Source organism: Mobula hypostoma, chromosome 4 (genome assembly GCF_963921235.1).
Source record: "Mobula hypostoma chromosome 4, sMobHyp1.1, whole genome shotgun sequence".
In the NCBI taxonomy this organism is placed as follows: Eukaryota; Metazoa; Chordata; class Chondrichthyes; order Myliobatiformes; family Myliobatidae; genus Mobula; species Mobula hypostoma.
Genome location: NC_086100.1, coordinates 96,636,474 through 96,650,409, shown reverse-complemented (window position 1 = coordinate 96,650,409; position 13,936 = coordinate 96,636,474). Strand labels below are relative to the sequence as shown.

The following is a 13,936-nucleotide window of genomic DNA, read 5'->3' as shown; positions in this document are numbered from 1 at the left end:
TGACATGAACTGCATGGGTGGTACACAGACAAAGGTTTTCACGATATGTCAGCACACGTAACAATAATAAACCAATTCCAATTCTACAGGCCCAAGCTCCTATCTTGAAGTTCAAACCTCCTGCACCCTTTTAGCTTGTTAGGGCAAAGGCAGATGGCCTGCACTGCTTCACTCCTGCACACCGGTGTATTCTTTCAACCTTAATCAAACATTCAATCTCACTCCCAAAAATTCTGCGCTGCCTCTCCTCAACAGGAGAGGTATTTATCTATCCAGCACTCTTCAATCTCCACATCCGAATGGGATATTTCACTAAGTAGAATAACTCCATTGGAAACACTGTTCACAGCAATAGTTGAGTCGTGAATGTTTGCTTGTTGGATTGATTGGGTCAGGAAAGTCGCTCAGTAGATCAGACAGGGATAAAAACAAGAGAAAATCTGCAGATGCTGGAGATCCAAGCTACACACACAAAATGCTGGAGGAACTCAGCAGGCCAGGCAGCGTCTATGGAAAAGAGTACAGTCAATGTTTCGGGCCGAAACCCTTCGGCAGGAAGGGTCTCGACCCAAAATGTTAACTGCACTCTCTTTCATAGATTCTGCCTGGCCTGCTGAATTACTCCAGTATTTTGTGTGTGTCTCCTACTGGGATAGTTTGCTCAGGAAAGTTGCTGGATTTTTGTTGCAATTAATGGAATGACTGGATCAACTGCCCTGCTCACAGGGACAATTACATCAGGAACGCTGCTCACTGGGACAATCAGATCAGGAAAGGATCAGGTGCATCTCTCACTGGGAAGATCGGGTCAGCAAGCGTACTGGAATGATTGGGTTGGGAATGCTCTGCTGGAATGATCGGACATTCTACATTGGGAATGTTGCTTTGGGATCAATCGGTCATGATTGGATTGGGACTGGTACTGGGATAGTTGGATGGAAGTGGGTCATTGGAATGACTGGGATATGATACTACTGCAGTAAACAAGTCAGGAATCTTCATTGGGATGGGAATAATGACTGCTGGAATGATTGGGTCTTGTTATTATAGAATGGAAGGGGTTTATCTCAGCCCATCAGGCCCATGCCAGCTTCTGCAGAGGAACTCTATCAGCTGCAACGCCCTCTCCTTCTTTCTCTACCCCTGCAACTCGTGCACTCACTCTCTCACACACACTTCTGTCAATTCCCCTTTGTTCCATTAGGGGTAAATCACAGTAAGCAATGAACCCATGTTTGGGATGTGGAAGGAAGCTGGAGGATCTGGGTCAGGACTGTCACTTACTGGGATCATGGGCTTGGGAACATCAGTCATGTTACTGGGAGGATTGGGTCATGAGAGTCACTCACTGGGATCATGGGCTTGGGAACATCAGTCAGGAATGTTACTGGGAGGATTGGGTCATGAGAGTCACTTACTGGGATCATGGGCTTGGGAACATCAGTCAGGAATGTTACTGGGAAGATCGGGTCATGAGAGTCACTTACTGGGATCATGGGCTTGGGAACATCAGTCAGGAATGTTACTGGGAGGATCGGGTCATGAGAGTCACTTACTGGAATCATGGGCTCGGGAACATCAGTCAGGAATGTTACTGGGAAGATTGGGTCATGAGAGTCACTCGGTGGGATGATTGGTTTGAATTTGCTGCTCACAGATGGCTGGACAGAAGCAGTCTTTGCTGGCGTGGCTGTCTCAGGAATATCATTGGGAAGGTCAGGTTGGGAGTGTTCATCGAGATGAAAAGTTTAGGTAACGGATTTGAAAAAAGGGAAAATGTCTGGGAAAAGCCTTGGTAATTGGGGTTAGCGTATCGCTTATGTGATCTGTTGGCTTGTTGAAATTTCCCTAGAATTTTAATTTCCAGTTGCAGAAAGGATATGCTGTGGATTTTTATGATGGCAACTGACATAGCATTAGAGCTTGCCCTGTTGGAAGCAGGCATGAAGTATCTGGAACCAGGATTAACAGATGATACTTGGGGTCAACTGAAAGTTTTTCCTGAGTGAGATCAACAGGGTTTGTTTATTGGGCCTGGAGGGAGAGGAATAAAGTTGTGTAAATGGAATTAAGGTACAGGTCAGCCAAGGTGAAGTAGTCTTGAGGAGCTGAATTATCTCACTTTGTTCCTTATGAGGGAACATCAGCGTGAGGCTAAGGTACATCTCCCATACTCAAGCAGAGGGTGTTTCTTGGTTGGGTTTTGATGATTACTGTATGATGTGGATCATTAGAGGCTAATGGTACTAGTATGGAGAGAAGATGGGTTGAATGGCAGGAGACAAAGAGTCGGAATAAAGGGAACCTTTTCTGGGTGGCTGCCAGTGACTGTCGGTGCTCTGTGGGGGTCGGTTTTGGGGCCATTTATTTTCACGTTATATGTCGGTAATATATCGATGATGGAATTGTTGGCTTTGTGGCTAAGTTTGCAGACGATACAAAGATAGGTGGGGGGGCAGCTACTGTTAAGGAAGCTGGGAGTCTGCAGAAAGACCTAGACAAATTAGGAGAATGGGTAAAGATGTGGCTGATGGAATACAGTGTAGGAAATTGTTCGGTCATGCACTTTGGCAGAAGGAATAAAGGCATAGACAATTTTATAAACAGAGAGAATTCAGAAATCAGAGTGCAGAGAGTTCTCATGCAGGATTATCTAAAGGTTAATTTGCAGCTTGAATCAGTGGTAAAGAAGGCAAATTTAATGTTGGTATTCATTTCAAGAGGACTAGTACTGTATATGAAAGTGAGGATGTTATAGAGCTGAGGCTTTGTAAGTCACTGGTCGGGCTGTACTTGGAGCACTGTGATCAGTTTAGGCCCTTATCTAAGAAAGGATGTGCCAGCATCGGAGAAGATCCAGAGAAGGTTCATGAGAATAATCCTAGGAACAAACGGGTTAACGTACGATGAGCATTTGGTGGCTCAGGGCCTGTACTCACTGGAGTTTAGAGGAATGAAGGGGGCTCTCATTGAAACCTATCAAATATTGAAAGGCCTAGAGGGGACCTGGAGAGGTTGTTTCCTATAGTGGGGGAGTCTAGGACCAGAGGTCATGGCCACAAAATAGAAGGACGACCTCTTAGAACAGAGATGAGGAGGAATTTCTTCAGCCAGAGAGTGCTGAATCTGTGGAATTTGTTGCCACAATGGCTGTGGAGGCAAAGTCATTGTGTGTATTTAAAGCAGAGGTTGATAGGTTCTTGATTAGTAAAGGTGTCAAAGTTTACTGGGAGAAGGCAGAAGACTGGGGTTGAGAGGGATAATAAAACAGCAATGATGGAATGTGGAGCAAACTCAATGGACCAACGTCTTCATACTTCTCCTCTGTCTTGTGGTCTGATTTTACTCAACAATTGACTGGTCTGCACAAGGACTGCACTCTGTAGTGGTCCTGTATTCAAGGGCTTCTATCTCATGGGTGGATGAAATGCAGGAACTTTATCTGGAAGCTAGTTGGAGACATATTAATTGCAACAGTGATGTCAAAAGATTTTATTACATCATTAGTAAGTATATTAGCTTATCTCCGAATTTCATTAAACCCCACAGGTGACCCTAAGTGACAGTTGCCTATACTTGTTAGACGTAAACTATTCCTTCATCGCCCTCATAATCCTACCCCATCAAACATCTTTTTTCCATTTTGTCCAATATTTAACATTTTTCAAAGAAAATGAAAATGGTATTTTTTCATACTAATAACTTTCTTCTGGCTTGGAAGACATAAGAATGATTCTCTTTGCATTGTAACTGGGGGCTTTTAATGCCCTATCTCCTTGTGACTCACCTCAAACACAATTACAAAGCCAAAACGAATAGCCATCAGGTTCCAATATGTCAGGGTCAGGTGGCCATTGGTATCCCTGAACTCTCTGTACCTACAGATCAGTAAACATATACATTTACATTAAAGAGCGACTTAGTTTAGGTAATAAACTAACTATATCGTTCCTGTGTTCACACAGTCTTAGACAAGGGTGTACATTGTGCACATTCCTTGGATCCAACTTCACAAGTAAGGGCCTTTATAAAATTGCACCTGGAGTTATTGCTTTTGGATGATGAATTGATTAAAAAATGAAATTAAAACTCTAAGTTTCACATTTACTCCTTTACCCAAAACTTCAACCCAGAAATATATGCATATCAGTTCAGCAGAGGACACTCTTCTTCACCCACAGTGGTGAGTACCTGGAACACACTGTTTGAGAGTGTGGATGAAGTAGGGTGACTGAAGATGAGCACACGAATCACTCAGGCATAGAAGCCCGTGGAACAAGTGATACGTCTATCCTGCTTTGTTTTTCAGCTCCCTGAATTTCCTATTGAGGTTCACACACCAAGTTATTTAAAGCCTTCCCAACAGTCCCTGCAAAACACCCCGCACTTTAAACTAAAGGCTACCAACCACATACTTCTCAACAAGTTCAGTTCTTAAAAATCTCAGAGATTTTAAATCAATTTTTCACAATACATCTTTTGGGGATGGGCTCCAAATTCCCACTGATCTCAGCACATAGAAACATTCTCTAACTTTTCCAGTAAAGCTGATTTTAATTTTCAAGCTACACTCTCAAACTAAAATAGTTTCCTGTCCTTTAACCCTATTGGTTTTCCTTAATTTCTTGAAGTTCTTATGCATAACTTTCTGAATTCCATGGATCCTGGCTTTTGTTTGCAGAACCTTCCTTTATACATCATTCCTGGTATCATTCTTACCACCTTTCCTTATCCTTCTGAAGTGCGTTGCCCAGAACCATCAAACTAGATGGTTTTGGATTATGTTCTGTACCTTGCATTACTATTTAATTATCTGTTTCTATGCATTATCAGTCTCCTTGAGGCTTTGCACCGTTCTGGAAGTTCTTCGTTCAAAGCATTTTCCATTGCAACTAAATGATCTCATATCTACCTGTGTTGCCACAGTTTTCCCCAGTCATAACCTATTAATATTGCTTTGTAATGTAGCTCTAAAGGCTGACATTAAAATAACTGGATTTACTGGATAAGGTACAGGGAGATGGCCAGCATCCGTGGATCTGGAGCACCTACAAAAGAGAGGGATGAACAGTCTTTACAAGCTGACCTTGCCTGGCTCTTGTACACTCTACCAACTTGCCGATTCCTGCTCAGGTGTTTGATCCATGTGCACTTTCATGCGATAGAGAGGTCTATTTAATTTCTTTGTCCTGTTATTGTCCACTATATCAGTGTCACCACCTACCCGTCTTGTCAAATCCAATAACCCCAGTCCACATTCTCCTGAACCTGTCTCGACTCATCCAATCTCTACTGACCCATTTAATCTCTGTCTGTTTTTCATTATGAGCTCCATTCAACCACTTAGTCACCTCTCGCAGAAAAAGATCAGCTTAATGTACCAAAGACTCATTTAACCTTGTAAATTATGGTCTTAATCCCTAGAGAAACTTCCACTTTACCCATTCAATCGTACTCTTTGGGATACATCCCTTCCCTCTCTCTATCCCAACCTTACAAAATAGGGTACCCGATTTGGAAAAGGGCCAGATTTTTAATCCTGTTTTGGGAAGCACAGGTTTCAGTGGATGAAGAGTACCGTGTCTTTGCAGGAGTACTCCTGAAGACTCATTGACTTGGTCCCTCATTACATTTTCCCCCTAATCATGCCTTACCTGCACATGGTATGGTTCTGAAGGATGAAGTTGGGAGGCGAGTATGCCAAGGTGAAGTTAATGTAGCCAGTTAGATCAATCTGGTAAGTGTAACGATAGAAGAGACGAGGCAAAAAATCTGATGTGAACGCTATCAGGAAGGCCTGTTGAGAGAAGATAGCACACCTAACTTTGGTACTCACCACGCTGACACATCTCAGTACAGTTACACCAAATGAACAACTTATTTACATTAGCACAGCGAACTGTCTCTGCACAGCAGCAACTAACAGCAAAATCTGAATGCAATGCAGGGCAATGGCATCCTTCGTATAGTGTGGATTAAAGAATCCATTCTTTAAGGACAAGGTAAAGTACAAGTTACAGATGCCAGTGTGCTTACGTTACTTATTACAGCTAGCTTGGTGATGGTCTCCAGGATGTCAAACCAGATTCCGATCCCCTGCGCTTTCTTCACAACCGGCCGTCGGTACTCGCAGACAAACTTGTGGGCATCCAGGCGGATTTCTATCCAGTTATTGAGAAGGGCAAATAAAGGGGCCAGTGGGCAGGCAGCCACGAAGATGGTGATGAACCCAAACTGAAGGACTGCAGGATAAAGAATAACAGAAACCGTCAGAAGAGATTGCTATCGACTTGTGCCTGGCCGGGTATCAAAGAAAATAGTCTAAATACCGTGTTTTGAGTTACTCAGAATGCCTGAAAACACTTCCCAGTGATGAGACAAAGCAGGACCACTCTTCCCATTTCAAACTCACTCACACGGCAAATAAAATAAATTACCATTTAATTTGAGAAATCAGTGATGGCCATAGAGCTCCTTCACTCTTCAGACTGTTCTGCGATCTTCCTCGTCCACACGAAATGTCAGATCAGTTTAAAGGCAGCAATGCTGCACTTTCACAGGATTAGACCAATGGGTCTGCCTAGACCATACATTGAAATCCCCGTCAAAGTTTTGTTCTTAGTTTGTCAGCCGCATGGTCCCCTTTTGTAATTTCAACACATATTCTGCATTCTGCATTCTGCATTCAGAACTTTGGTTCTGTCTTCACTAAGGAGGACATAAATAATCTTCCAGAAATAGTAAGGGACAGAGGGTCCAGTGAGATGGAGGAACTGAGCGAAATACATGTTAGTAGGGAAGTGGTGTTAGGTAAATTGAAGGGATTGAAGGCAGATAAATCCCCAGGGCCAGATGGTCTGCATCCCAGAGTGCTTAAGGAAGTGGCCCAAGAAATAGTGGATGCATTAGTGATAATTTTTCAAAACTCGTTAGATTCTGGACTAGTTCCTGAGGATTGGAGGGTGGCTAATGTAACCCCACTTTTTAAAAAAGGAGGGAGAGAGAAACCGGGGAATTATAGGCCGGTTAGCCTAACGTCGGTGGTGGGGAAACTGCTGGAGTCAGTTATCAAGGATGTGATAACAGCACATTTGGAAAGCGGTGAAATGATCGGACAAAGTCAGCATGGATTTGTGAAAGGAAAATCATGTCTGACGAATCTCATAGAATTTTTTGAGGATGTAACTAGTAGAGTGGATAGGGGAGAACCAGTGGATGTGGTATATTTGGATTTTCAAAAGGCTTTTGACAAGGTCCCACACAGGAGATTAGTGTGCAAACTTAAAGCACATGGTATTGGGGGTAAGGTATTGGTGTGGGTGGAGAATTGGTTAGCAGACAGGAAGCAAAGAGTGGGAATAAACGGGACCTTTTCAGAATGGCAGGCGGTGACTAGTGGGGTACCGCAAGGCTCAGTGCTGGGACCCCAGTTGTTTACAATATATATTAATGACTTGGATGAGGGAATTAAATGCAGCATCTCCAAGTTTGCGGATGACACGAAGCTGGGTGGCAGTGTTAGCAGTGAGGAGGATGCTAAGAGGATGCAGGGTGACTTGGATAGGTTGGGTGAGTGGGCAAACTCATGGCAGATGCAATTTAATGTGGATAAATGTGAAGTTATCCACTTTGGTGGCAAAAATAGGAAAACAGATTATTATCTGAATGGTGGCCGATTAGGAAAAGGGGAGGTGCAACGAGACCTGGGTGTCATTATACACCAGTCATTGAAAGTGGGCATGCAGGTACAGCAGGCGGTGAAAAAGGCGAACGGTATGCTGGCATTTATAGCGAGAGGATTCGAGTACAGGAGCAGGGAGGTACTACTGCAGTTGTACAAGGCCTTGGTGAGACCACACCTGGAGTATTGTGTGCAGTTTTGGTCCCCTAATCTGAGGAAAGACATCCTTGCCATAGAGGGAGTACAAAGAAGGTTCACCAGATTGATTCCTGGGATGGCAGGTCTTTCATATGAAGAAAGACTGGATGAACTGGGCTTGTACTCGTTGGAATTTAGAAGATTGAGGGGGGATCTGATTGAAACGTATAAGATCCTAAAGGGATTGGACAGGCTAGATGCGGGAAGATTGTTCCCGATGTTGGGGAGGTCTAGAACGAGGGGTCACAGTTTGAGGATAGAGGGGAAGCCTTTTAGGACCGAGGTTAGGAAAAACTTCTTCACACAGAGAGTGGTGAATCTGTGGAATTCTCTGCCACAGCAAACTGTTGAGGCCAGTTCATTAGCTATGTTTAAAAGGAAGTTAGATATGGCCCTTGTGGCTACAGGGGTCACGGGGTATGGAGGGAAGGCTGGGTTCTGAGTTGGATGATCAGCCATGATCATAATAAATGGCGGTGCAGGCTCGAAGGGCCGAATGGCCTACTCCTGCACCTATTTTCTATGTTTCTATGTTTCTATTCTGCTTTGGTTTCCTTCTGCACTATCTCGAGGTATTAATGTATTGGAATGATCTGCAAACAAAAGCTTTTCACTGTATCTCAGTGCATGGCACAATAATAAATCATTGCTTATTAATTGATTTAAAGGCAAAGGACGAAGAGTGTCATGCACGACTGATCAGAAATCTGCAATTCCAATCCTACTACTTAGCAAACCACCAAGTCATAATGAAAGGCCAGTCCCACATCAGAGAACAACTAGGGATGGGTAAAACTATTGGCAGTGCCAGAGGCACCAACACTTTAACTGAATTTACAAAGAGCTATAACTGCCATCACTTTCTCTGCAGGATGAGCTGGGGTAACTTACTCCGTAGGTAACAGACCAATACCAATCAAGAAATGGTTTGCTTACACTCAGTAGCTGATCCCCACTGCCGCTCTAAACTATCACATTCTCTAATAATAGCTTAAACTCACCATTACTCCAAGTAATACCTCATAGAAACTACAAGGAATAAAGTTATCTTTAAGTCTTGAGGCACCACAGAACTATCCACAATATTGTTTTGAAAGACAAAAAGTTTCAACCTGGCCAACAATTATTTCCCAACAAATATCACTAAAACAAGTTACTTTGACAGTCATCACAGCATAGGAACTCCCATTGAACATATTAATTGCCTTTTTATACATATTTTATACATATTTGTAAGGTGTTCTGAGAGATCAGCTATACAAGTATTTGGACAGCCAAGGGCTGATTAAGGATAGTCCGCATGGCTTTGTGCGTGGTAGATCGTGTTTATCGAATCTTGTGGAGTTTTTTGAGGAGGTTATCAAGAAAGTAGACAAAGGAAAGACTGTGGATGTTGTCTACATGGACTTTAGTAAGGCCTTTGACAAGGTCGCACATGGGAGGTTAGTTCAGAAGGTTCAGACACTAGGTATCCATGGAGAGGCTGTAAACTGGATTTGAAATTGGCTGTGTGGGAGAAGACAGAGAGTGGTAGTGGATGATTGCTTCTCAGACTGGAGGCCTGTGACTAGTGGTGTGCCTCAGGGATCTGTGCTGGGACCATTGTTGTTTGTTTTCTATATCAATGATCTAGATAATAATGTGGTAAGTTGGATCAGCAAGTTTGCTGATGACACTATGATTGGAGGCGTTGTGGACAGTGAGGAAGGCTTTCAAAGCTTGCAGAGGGATCTGGACCAACTGGAAAAATGGGCCAGAAAATAGCAGATGGAATTTAATGCAGACAGGTGTGAGGTGTTGCATTTTGGAAGGACAAATCAAGGTAGGACATACACAGCAAATGGTAGGGCACTGAGGAGTGCGGAGGAACAAAGAGATCTGGGAGTTCAGGTACATAATTCCCTGACAGTGGCGTCACAGATTGACGGCATTGTAAAGAAGGCTTTTGGCATCCTGGCATTCATAAATCAAAGTATTGAGTATAGGAGTTGGGATGTATGGGGAGGTTATGTAAGACATTGGTGAGGTCAAATTTGGAGTATTGTGTACAGTTCTGGTCACCTAACTATAGGAAGGATATCAGTAAGATTGAAAGAGTGCAGAGAAGATTTACTAGGATGTTGCCAGGGGTCTTCAGGAGTTGAGTTATAGGGAAAGATTGAACAGGTTAGGACATTATTGCTTGGAGCATAGAAGAATAAGGGGAGATTTGATAGAGGTTTACAAAATTATGAGGGGTATAGACAGAGTAAATGTGAATAGGCTCTTTCCACTTAGATTAGGAGAGATAAATACGAGAGGACATGGCTTTAAGGTGAAAGGGGAAAGGTTTAGGGGAAACATTAGGGGGAACTTCTTCACTCAGAGGGTGGTAGGGGTGTAGAAGCAGCTGCCATCTGACATGGTAAATGCGGGATCACTCTTAAGTTTTAAGAATAAATTGGATAGGTACATGGATAGGAGAGGTCTGGAGAGTTATGGACTGGATGCAGATCAATGGGACTAGCCGAATAATGTTTCAGCACAGACTAGAAGGGCTGAATGGCCTGTTTTCTGTGCTGTAGTGTTCTGTGGTTCTATATAAAGCATTTCAGGAGTTGCAAAGTATTTTGTGATGATTAATGTTGTAAGAAACACAAAAATGAAAATTCCTTGACATAAACATCAAATACAAAAGCTCTAATGAAAATCAAATAACTGCAGGTGCTGGAAATCTGTTAAAAAAAACTGCTGGAAATACACATATCAGACAGCGTCTGTAGAGAGTAAAAAGTTAATATTTCAGGCTGGCCATTCTGAGGACAAGCACAGGCAGAAATACAAGCAAATGCAGACTCACAGGCACACACACAAAAGTTGAAGAAAGGAACACAGATCCTTGCCACACCCTTGAGGATTTGGCTTGCAAATGTGAGCTCTCCCAAGACTCTTCCCTTCAAATCTGCAGAAAGCCTGGGGCAAAAGATGCAAATCAAAAAGCTGCCAGCTTGGCCACTAATGGAGCAGCTATCACGAGGAATTCCCTGAGCACGGAAATATCAGTGGGGCTGCATACAGGTCTGTGTGGTCAAGCAGCAAATTCCTGAGTGTGATGCAGCAGAGTGGAGAGAAGTTGGAGCACAGAAGGTGAGTGTCCCTTCAAAAGGAGCAGCAACAGAGCAAACAGCCCCACGAAAGCCCGGTACAGTCATGACTGCTCAGCAACAGACATGCTTTGAAGCATGTCCTACATTTTACCCACTGTGCTCAAAAACTGTTTTGTAATAGTGACTAACACTACCACACGCATGGCTAACATACAAAAGTTGTCACCAGTGCAAGCGTGAACTGTGGTCAAAAGAGCCCAATAAAATATCAGGAGCCGTGCAGTGTAGTATGGAAATAGGTGCAAATGTATTTAACTTTGTATGTCTTTAATTTTCATCCAGCACCATCCCACTGTTCTTCCAGATAAGTAGTCATAAAAATAGATATACATTTACATTTGAAGTCTATGATTACAACTTGACCTCATTAAACTGGGCCATCTGGCAGCCATGTGATAATATTTACATTGTTGTGCTTTGCAGTTGACAGTGGTACTATGGTATCATTCTTTATTTGTCTGTGCTGTTTAGAAAGGTTTACACTTCCCAGCTGTTCTGAGTAACACCAAGGGTTTGTACAGAGGCTTGTAAAAATTCAATTGCAATAACTCATCACAGCAAGGCAGAGTCAAAGTACCTTCATCGGGTTTCAAACCTAGCCCATCGTCCAGAATACTGACATATAACATGAAATCAAATGGCCCGAGAACCGACCCCCGCAGAGCACCGACAGTCACTGGCAGCCTCCTTTTATCTCCACTCTTTGTGTCCTGCCATTCAACCAATCTCCTCTCCATGTTCGTACCATTGAATGATCTACATCCCCTAACAATCCCCTTGCAAATGAAGTTGGTGTCAAACAAGTAGAGCAACTTAAAAGTACTCATCTCAAATAAAATGTGAATTACTACTCTGTATCAATCATAATTACGTGAAGAACTGAGGGAGGAAGAGAGCCCTCTGCAATCCATCTTCAAAGCCTCATATGGGATAAGTTCATAACTCATGCACTGATGCCCATTTGAGCCACAGTGTGGTACTTACCCATCTCAAGATACTCATCAAAGAGTCCTTCACAATCCAGCAACTCGTAATCCCTCTCCCAGGGCTGAAGCACTGGATTGGCCTCATCGTTGACCAGGCTCCTCAATTTCTGCTTCTGCCACCAATGTCTCAACTTCCTGTTCAGTAATTTGAACAAAGCAAACAGGTAAGTGAAAGCTAAATCTGACCGATGAAGCCATTCACAGCAGAAAGCCCACATCTCAGATGCACTGGGCTGCCTTTATTTTGTAATTGCCTCTCAGGCAGCTGGAGTGGATGCTCATCAGTGGTCACGTATCATCAAAAGCCAGTCCTCATCGGAGGACCAGAGGTGGAGACTTTAAATTCCTAAATGTTACTATTTCTGATCACCTGTCCTGGGCCCAGCATGCAAATGCAATTACAAAGAAAGCATGGCAGCACTTCTACTTCCACAGGAGTTTGTGGAGATCCAGAATGATATCAAAAACTGTGACCAGGTGTGTGGTGGAGAGCATATTGACTGGCTGCATCCCAGCCTGGCATGGGAACACCAATGGCCTTGAATGGAAAATCCTACAAAGATGAGATAATATGGCTGAGTCCATCACAAGTAAAGCCCTCTCAACCATTGAGTACATCCTCATGAAATGCTGTCACAGGAAAGCAGCATCCATCATCAGGGACCCCCACCTCCCAGGACATGCTTTCTTCTCACTGTTGCCATCAGGAAGAAGGCACAAGAGTCTCAGGACTCTCGTCACAAGGCTCGGGAATAGTTACTACCCCTCAACCATCAGGTTCTTGAACCAAAGGGATAACTTCACTTAATTTCACTTGCCCCACATTGAAATGTTCCCACAACCTATGGTTTCACTTTCAAGAACACTGCATCTCACGTTCTCGATATTTATTGCTTATTTATTTATTTATTTATTTGTTTTTCTTCTTGTTGTATTTGCGGTTGTTTTCTTCTGCACTCTGGCTGAACACCCGAGTTGGATGGGCTTCCAATGATTCTATTCTATAGATTTATTGAGTATGCCCGCAAGAAAATGAATCTCAGTGTTGTGTAACACACACACAAAATGCTGGTGGATCACAGCAGGCCAGACAGGAAAAGGGGGAGGGGGAAAACCCAGAGGAATTCTGCAGATGCTGGAAATTCAAGCAACACACATCAAAGTTGCTGGTAAACGCAGCAGGCCAGACAGCGTCTCTAGGAAGAGGTGCAGTCGACGTTTCGGGCCGAGACCCTTCGTCAGGACTAACTGAAGGAAGAGTGAGTAAGAGATTTGAAAGTTGGAGGGGGAGGGGGAGGGGGAGATGCAAAATGATAGGAGAAGACAGGAGGGGGAGGGATGGAGCCAAGAGCTGGACAGGTGATAGGCAAAAGGAATACAAGGCTGGAGAAGGGAGAGGATCGTGGGACGGGTGACCTAGGGAGAAAAAAAGGGGGAGGGGAGCGCCAGAGGAAGATGGAGAGCAAGCAAGGAGTTATTGTGAGAGGGACAGAGAGAGGAAAAAATATTAAATAAATAAATAAGGGATGGGGTACGAGGGGGAGGTGGGGCATTAACGGAAGATAGAGAAGTCAATGTTCGTGCCATCAGGTTGGAGGCTACCCAGACGGAATATAAGGTGTTATTCCTCCAACCTGAGTGTGGCTTCATCTTGACAGTAGAGGAGGCCGTGGATAGACACATCAGAATGGGAATGGGACGTGGATTTAAAATGTGTGGCCACTGGGAGATCCTGCTTTCTCTGGCGGACAGAGAAAGTTGTGTATGTGACATGCAGTATATGTACTTCGATAATAAAATTTACTTTGAATTTTGAACAATGCGCCTAGAATTGGCTTTGACATTGCAGGGGTGTGGTCAGTGGGTTAAATCATCACTGTAAATGAGTAAAATCTGGATGGGGAGGGGAAGGGAAGGGATGACTA

The 13,936-nt window shown here is 43.5% G+C and overlaps 1 protein-coding gene across 5 annotated transcripts in view; it reads right to left on the bottom strand.

Annotated features, from left to right (window-relative positions):
* The window catches only part of LOC134345485 (anoctamin-7-like), a 190,418-nt gene that overhangs the window by 37,179 nt on the left and 139,303 nt on the right, over window positions 1-13,936 (bottom strand). For all 5 annotated transcript variants that reach the window (XM_063046218.1, XM_063046213.1, XM_063046214.1 and 2 more), the window contains 4 exons: window positions 12,010-12,146; window positions 6,037-6,242; window positions 5,655-5,797; window positions 3,788-3,878 (listed from right to left, as the gene is read on the bottom strand). In XM_063046218.1, the coding sequence (XP_062902288.1) occupies window positions 3,788-3,878; window positions 5,655-5,797; window positions 6,037-6,242; window positions 12,010-12,146 (577 nt within the window). The remainder of the gene's footprint in view (window positions 1-3,787; window positions 3,879-5,654; window positions 5,798-6,036; window positions 6,243-12,009; window positions 12,147-13,936) is intronic.